This window comes from Melozone crissalis, unplaced genomic scaffold (genome assembly GCF_028551555.1).
Source record: "Melozone crissalis strain CALT ecotype California unplaced genomic scaffold, PUWL_Pcris_2 ptg000036l_1, whole genome shotgun sequence".
NCBI classification, from domain to species: domain Eukaryota; kingdom Metazoa; phylum Chordata; class Aves; order Passeriformes; family Passerellidae; genus Melozone; species Melozone crissalis.
Genome location: NW_026535814.1, coordinates 5,692,647 through 5,700,925, shown reverse-complemented (window position 1 = coordinate 5,700,925; position 8,279 = coordinate 5,692,647). Strand labels below are relative to the sequence as shown.

Sequence of the window (8,279 nt, the reverse complement as noted above, 5' to 3'; positions counted from 1 at the left end):
CGCCAATTTCTCACTGATATATCAAACATGACAGCTACAAACCCTTCAAGAAAAGTTAAAGTTTCTCTGAATTTTTTCATTTTGGGTTAAAAGCACAAGATGATGTATCAAAAAGGCTAGGCTGATCTCAGAAGATCCCAAGATTGCTGTCTCCCAAAATTCACAGATTCATAGAATGGCTTGGGTTGGAAGGGACCTAAAGCTCATCCAGTTCCAACCCCGCCGCCATGGGCAAGGACACCTTCCCCCAGACCAGGCTGCTCACAGCTCCTCCAGCCTGGACTTGAACACTGCCAGGATTAGGGCATCCACAGCTTCTCTGGGTGACCATCCCTGTGCCTCACCATCTTCACAGCAAAGAGTTTCTTTCTCCTATCTGACCTAAAGCCACACTCTTTCAGTCTGAATCCATTCCCCCTTGTTCTATCACCATATGCCCTTGTAAGAAGACTCTCTCCAGCAATCCTGTACCTTCAGGTACTAGGACGTAGTGGTAGTATCATCTCTGTCTAAAATAGTTTCTATTATATCCAAAAACTACTTCCCCCTCCCCACACCAGGATTCCATAATGGAAAAAAAAAAAGAAGGGAAACTCTATTACTTGCCTCTCCCATCACTCCCTGTCATGCAAGTAAGTGGCCAGACAAGCCCTTTTCTTTATTTAGCAAGTTACAATTGGTAGTACAAATTTAATCTGCAAAATTGCAGTAGTCCCCAGCCATACAATTAAAAATCTCATAAATTTTCTCAAGCCAGAGGTGGCCTTTTGTACTTCAATACTGATTACTATTTTAGAACTTCAACTAGCTGAAGACACAGGGAAAAGAAAAGGCATTAGGAAAGAAAAATATATTTGTGAACTCTAGGAAGGGTCAAAACCTTCCCATAAGTGGTAGAACAAGTATGACCAGAACATAGAAAAATAATGACTGGCTAAAGCTTACATTTTGAAGTAGGAAAGGTTACTGCTTTTCACAGATATTCTGGCACTAAGGTGACATCAGAATGAAACAAATACAACAATGACAAACACTAAGACCTTCACTGATCAGTGCAGCTACAGATCCAGATAGCATCAAACCCAGCTGACAGCTTTTCAGTCAGAGCTGGATGACTATCTCTAGCTCTACATCCTTCCTACATAAGATGAAAAGGAATTGAGGGGAAGCAGAGGAAATTATGTGATTTGCCCTGATCAGGAAACTCATGGCCTGGGTCAGAAGTTATCTGGGGCCTCAGCTGTCACTGCTGTCCCACAATACACAAAATTAAGTCTCTGTTCTCCTAAGCATGTCCTTGCCATCATCCTGGCTCTTTGAGGATGGGTCTCTTGTTCCTCATACACTGGATTTCCAGTGGTGCCTTTGGCCAGAGACAGGGCCTTATTGATAGCACACTTAATCTGCTACTGGCTCCAAGAAATTTGTTCCTTAGTTTTTGGGGTTTTTTTAAATTTCTTTACTGCAGGATGACATAATTTGAGCCAGGAATGGAAATCCATCTATTTGTATACAAAGCCTGAGCATGAAGAAGCAATTACAAAGCCTTTTGGAATGGGTTTGGGGACTCACTATGTTTCAGACATGAGAAGTGTCTTGTTCAGTCCTTGCAGGCTGCAACAGCTGGTGCACTTGAAGAGAGAGGCTTAGGTACATCAGTGGCCTTAACTTCCCACAATTACAGCATCACCTGGCTGGCAATCACCACTGGAGAGGGCCCAGGACACTTGCTGTCCCAAAGCAGGGTCAGTTAAAGCTGCTCCTGCATAGAAAAACACTCCAAAGGTGCACTGCCAATCAATTCCAGTGCCTGACCACTTAATAAAAACATTCCTTCTGTTTTTGTGGAACTGCCTGCATTTCAATGTGTCCCCACAGACTCTTTTTCTCTGCCACTGGGCCCCACTGAGAACAGTGCTCACCTTTTTCACCTTCTTCACTCCCCATGAGGTAAAGATATGGATAGGATGCCCCTGAGTCAGTAACACCGCTGCTCCTTGCTCCCCAGAGCTGAAATGATTGTAGACTCAGCAGCTGAGGCCAGCTTCGAGATATCTGGCTTCCAAGACAGACCCATAACTTCAGTCACCATCAGTGTCTCCTTTCCAGTGTTGCTAGCTTGTCTCAGAATGAAGAGTAGGATATGCTCTGCAAACTTCACAAGTAAACCAGTGTTGAAATAAGACAGTTTGTATTATTGACACAGCACACACTATAGAATTACTTGATACAAGAACGGAAGACACCCATAATTTCATTGCCTTGTCAGACGTAAAAATTTATTTATGCTATTTGTCAAGTGTTTAAATTTACACAAAAGACAAACATTTTAACTTCAGGTCCAATTGTTCATCAGTAAGCCCTACATCAGAATACCCCTGACGCTTCCAAGGACAACTTTTACAAGACGCTTAGAACAGCAGAATATCATAAATAATGGCCAACTTCACAAGCCTGAGGATCACCACCTCATCACTATTTCTCTGCCAAGCATGAGAATAGAGGAAGCCTTAAAGCCATTTTAATCCCCAAACACTATCACTACTGCACTCAGAGCATTTACATCACTGCCCTGCATTAATAACACCAAACATTACAGTTAGTCGTAAAGATTTATCACAGCTTCCCCTAACAAAATTACTTTTCTTTTAAACATAGCAAGAGAACTGTGCATCAAAACAACTGCAAAATACACAATCATCCATTTGGCTTGGTTTTACAAAAACTTCAACTCTTGTGTCATACTCCTTACCCCCTCCTTTCTCACTTAGACCAGGCAGTTTAATTGTAGCACTGAGGTAGCATATTTTAATTGAACAGAGTAATATGTTTGATATTGTGCCTCTTCTCCTTTAAAGCACAAAAAAAACATCCCCACAGTTTTTCAACATCTTTGGAGAAGACAAGCATATAGTTTATTTACAACAGCCACTCTATTTTGAATTCAAAGCACAAAGTATCTATGAATGGTAAATACATTATACCAGCTTGAATGAATGCGAACATATACAAGAAGAAGGAAATATGTCAGTTTTATTAGAACTAGGGTTACATTTTAGCCCTATGGCACCTATTGTTCCCTATTATGAAATGCATCTTTACTGTCCCTGAAATTTAATTTCAAAGACAAAGATCCTGAAAAAGGACAGCTGTGCCGCTGTTCTAAATGATTTTCACACTATTGGCAGAGACAATTAATTGCAACAAAACCAGATTAAATCAATGGACCTAATATAAAGTCAACAGGAATTAACAACATGAGTATACTAAGAGAATCAAAGTTAAGGCAGAAGGTACGATTTAATGAACTGAGAGCACTTTCCATTCACTCACAAGTTAAAGCTGAGATAGCCTTAAAATAATTAAAGAAAAATCAACACTAAAAAACAAACAAAGAGAACAACCCAAAAACCAACCAACCAACCAACAAAACAACAAAAAAAAATTTAAAAAATCAAAACAAAACAAAAAACCCACCACTGCAAGAGTAGAAGCTTCCTTTCCCAACAAATTGAGAGTAACAGCATCTTAGCTTTGCCATTCTGGCTAAAAGCTTTAAAAGACTAAGCTGAAGTCAAGTTGCACTCAAGACTGCAGCCTTAACTTCTAGACTGTTTATCAAAGTAGCTCTTACAGACACACCTGTGTACTTAGAGAGAATAAACAGTGATTCTAAAGAACAGGAGTAATTTCCTGCTCTGCGTGCCACACTTGTACACAAAGCCTTGTAAAGCTCTGCTGAATAGTACACAATCCTCACCCAGCCCCAGGCTGGATCTTTGAATTCCTTCCTCCATCTTTCACACAGGAAAGCAAAAATTTTTACTGCAGTTAAAAATCCCTTGAGTCAGCCTCATGCATAGGGGAGATTGGGCTTTAACAAGTTAGAAAGCAGACTGAGAATGTAACTGACCTGACAGAAAAACTCCCATGGAAACACCCAAACAGCTGAGGGAAAAATGCTTAAGGTATAATGGCCAATTCAAGCTGTTTATGAAGGCATTGATGCTAATCTTTCAAGTAACCCAAAATGCACTCCAACACCTGTTACTAAAAACTTAAGGCTTTTATGAATACCCTCTTACATACAAAAGGAATATTAAACAGAAGGAACTTGTTTACAGTAAATACAAACATCTGAAAAATCTCTGAAACCTGTTTATACAAATACTAATAAATTCTTTAATATTTTGTACAACTAGAAGGTGCACAGATTGGCATTCAAGCAGTCAATGCTGGCAAACATCTCTCAGACAATAACATGATTTACTTGGGTAACAATATAGTTTAAAATGCCATAAATTAAAAAATAAGTTAGTTCACATTTTTCCCCCAGATTTTATGTACATCTTAGTCTTTAATGAGATCGTGCAGCCTTCTTCAGAAGCTCGAGGTCTTTCTGACGGCTTTTAGTTGCTCTGGCACAGCCATACTCTTCCAGTTGCAGAGGGATATACTTTTCTATCTGAACGAGCCCATGCCCAGCAGGACTGGTAAACAGCTTAATCCAGGATGGCTTAATGTTTCCTCTGAAGCCCAGAAAGGCCAAGCTTCCTGTGACAGAAAAAGCTCAGCATTACCAAACCAGCCAAGCTCACTGCAGCACCATACAGGACTGGTTAGGTAGGCCAAGGCAAAATTCTTTTCCCCACATTATTCAGGACATTTATCCACTCTCAGTTTTACATGCACCTTACAAAGAAATAATTATTTGCCTTTTCCTGTCTCAATATTTAGTATTAAATACCCTGAAATCTTAATTTGAAAACACAGCTAATTGGACAGTTATAAAACCTGCTTTCTCAACCACAACTTGTGGCATCACTCTGAACAGATGAAAGCTACTGCCATGTGGCCTATAAACTCATCATGCCTCAAAATACCAATAGCTTCTCATTTCTAGCTTCAAGTTATTTTAGAACAGGAAATACTAGGCAGGCACAGGAGATTGCTTAAAGATACAATTGCTGGGTGAGGCACAAAATACAGGCTTTAGGAAAAAAGCCTGGGACTCTTGTGCGATCCACAGGCACAAAGAACTGCTAGTTACTTCTCTGTTTGCAACAAGCTTCACAAAATGGGATAAAGGGGTTTTCTGCCCCATCTGCTAAAGGGCTGCTCAACAAGAGCTGACACACAGCAGCCACACACACACCTTCTCACACACCCCATAAGAAACCCACCACACCAACATGAACACAAAGACCAAGGTGGTGTCAAACAAATGCACAACATTTCCACCAACCATTGCTCTGAAGATAAGGTGGTTTCGCTGTCCCCAGGGACATTAAGGCTTCACCTAAATTATTAGGAATTGCTACATCACCTCTTGTGCTCAGCAGAACGATAGACCTGCAACAGGAACAGCATGACACAGCAGCTATTATAAACACATTTCTTTAATATTCTGGCTACACACCTTTCCAGCTAACTGCCCTCAGTGTCCAATTCCTTATGAATGCTTATGACATGGAAACAGTCAGCCCTTTCTGAAAGTAGTACTTAGAATTTCTTGGTTTTAAACTGACTTTAACTTCAAAATCATTGGAAAGTGTTATTTAGATACAGTTTAGTATTTTGTATCAAAAAAGTCAAGTTTGGATATTGATCCAAATTTAGAAAATTAAAATACTGTTTATTTTTTGACACTAACTCTCTATCTTTATTTAGTAATAAATAATTTTCTCCCTACAGGGAGAAAACAGTATGACATTTTTCACATAGTCCTTGCCACTGTCCTTATTAAACAAAAAGTTATTCTTGCTTTAAGCAAAGCAGTGTTATTACATGATATTTTGTAAAAGAAAACTATTTTTGAGAAAAACAGCAACATCAGAAAAATTTTAAGTGCTCAAAATCTGCTTAGTTTTCTTAAATAAGGATACACTGTCCAATAAATTGCTCCTCTGTTTCTCCTTTTGCCTGAATTTAGACATATGTTTTGCTCACTTTCAGCACTCAGGTATCATTATGTATTTGTCATTATTTAAATCCTTGTCAGAGAGCAGAGCTACAGCTTGCAGGACATACTGGAAATGACTGGTCATTGGACATACCTTTGTGGAATTCCAGATTTTAAATATCCATCTACATGCCTAATGTCTACTCCAGAAAATAATTTGTTTCCCAACACTGTGCCAGTGCAGGCATCTACTACAACAATAAGTATTCCATTACCCTTGAAGGAAAACATGGTGTCATTGACCTCAATGGGAAGAAAAAGAGAGAAAAAGAAGTTAATATGAATCAAACAGCAATTCTACTGCACTCAGTGGTAATCAATCTTACTCTAGTTTAGACACAGTAATTTCCTTACAAATACTTGCTTCTCCCTAGCAACTCTTCAGCTTTTCCTTTGAAAGAACACCGCTTAATGGGATTTCTGAAATTGCACGGGAGTCTTAAGCCTGTAGCTTCTACAGGAATATTGCACATTCCAGGTGACTTAGTACTTGCCTCAGTCATCGCTCCAGCTTTGGGAAGCTAAAATTCAGGCACTGAATCCCCTGGACTTCTTTACAGTAATACAGTTAATTAATCCCTGCAGCAGGTTAGTTCCAGCCCAGTTTCTTCCTGCTGCTTTGGATATGGCACACACATTCCTGGAGAAGTTTGCAGCTGCAAAGGTTAAGCTGCTCAAGTTCCATTTGTCTACCTGAATAACTGAAAGTTCAGCCAGGCCAACAATGACACTGCAGAATGTAAGGAAGTACCATTAAGTGGTACGTCACCTTCATGTGCAACTCTACTTCAGCATCTGAATGGAAAAGTCAAACTAAACTGCTTGTTATACAGTATCACATCACTGGGCTCATTTGGGTCACACCAGAACAAATACAGAAATCTACTGATCCTTTAGCAATTGCCTTTAGCAATTGCTTAGAGGACTTCAGCAAAGCTTAATGGCTTATGTGACCACTCCCACTAATTTACTAATCTGCTTGCACAAGGACAATTTCAACAAAATGGATTTAACTAACAATTTTTTTGTTTAAGTCTTCTGTTTATTTCTAAAACTAGCCATAAATGTATGTCCACACAGGTTTAAACCTAAACTGAACATTTTAAACTCTAATGGGAACATTTCTCTCTTCAGCAAATAGGACTCAAATATGAAAAGGGGCTGTGAAGCCTCACTTTCCAATGTTTAAACATAAGCTTTTTGACTTTATTTTTTAAACAAAAACCAATCTTTTCATTCAAGTGAAGAAAACTGAGATGTGCATTATGAAGAGCTGTACCACTGCTACAATACATACTGCTATAGTGATGTTTAAGAAGAAAGCCGTAAAGAATACTTACATATATAAATGCTTGCTGGCCTCTGCTTGACTCTTTTTCATCAGATGAATTAATCTGCACAAGGAGGTAGTTTCTGTGAGGATCACTGGTGAACACCATCTGGATATCAAACAAAACAGTTAAGTACACATATTAATGTTTCTTCAACACTTTCTCATGCCAGTTTACAACAGACAGCCGATGCTCCAAAGCAAATATATCCATTTGTCAATGGCATTATTTATGGTACTACTAATACTAATAAATATAATGATACATAGTGGAACCTATTTTATCTCTTAATTTCAATATTTTACTCAGCTTGTATAGGTGAGACAATTTCAAGTTCATGTTAATTAGCAAAGATCCAAACAGAGAGAAGGTCTGCCATGTAGATCTCTGCAGCAAAGCTCTCCATGTATCACAGGCAATACTGCAGTGCAAGACATCAATCCACCTATGTCCCTTTTCTGTAGTACTTGGAGCAAGAGTTGCACAAAAGAAGAAAAAAAAAGCCTTGTAACCATGCTACAGAAAGGACTCCAAACCTTCAAGGAGTCCAAGAAGATTAACAAGCTGACCACTGCAATTTGATAAGTACAGTATTCTGTGCTGAAAGACTGAAATTTGAACTTAAATTGAGTAGACAGCATCACCAATCCTACAGTTCATGAAAGTTTTAGCTTATTTTATTTTACCTGAGTTGTGCCACATTTTGAACATGGTACAGTAGTTTTTTCTGGCATCTGCTTTATGACGGTTGGTACTTGGTAGTACTTTGGGTAAGCTTTTGCCATGCAATTACTTATCCCTTTTGATGAATCTTTGGTCACAATCTTGATCCTTTCACATCCCTGAGATGAGCAATAACTGTGACCATCCCTATTATATTTGGCTTGAAGAAATAAAAACAGTAATCTATACAAAAAGGGGAAAAATAATCTAAATTAACTGATGAAATATAGGTACTTATATTCAATCTTAGCAGCTATATTTCA

The 8,279-nt window shown here is 38.8% G+C and overlaps 1 protein-coding gene across 1 annotated transcript in view; it reads right to left on the bottom strand.

The window, feature by feature from the left end:
• Positions 1-3,771: 3,771 nt before the first annotated feature.
• CEMIP2 (cell migration inducing hyaluronidase 2) overlaps positions 3,772-8,279 on the bottom strand; it is a 35,849-nt gene continuing 31,341 nt past the window's right edge. The window contains exons 19-23 of the mRNA XM_054283444.1: positions 7,980-8,199; positions 7,303-7,401; positions 6,057-6,205; positions 5,246-5,352; positions 3,772-4,554 (exon numbers count right to left, since the gene is read on the bottom strand). Coding sequence (XP_054139419.1) covers positions 4,358-4,554; positions 5,246-5,352; positions 6,057-6,205; positions 7,303-7,401; positions 7,980-8,199 — 772 coding nt within the window. The 3' untranslated portion in view covers positions 3,772-4,357. The remainder of the gene's footprint in view (positions 4,555-5,245; positions 5,353-6,056; positions 6,206-7,302; positions 7,402-7,979; positions 8,200-8,279) is intronic.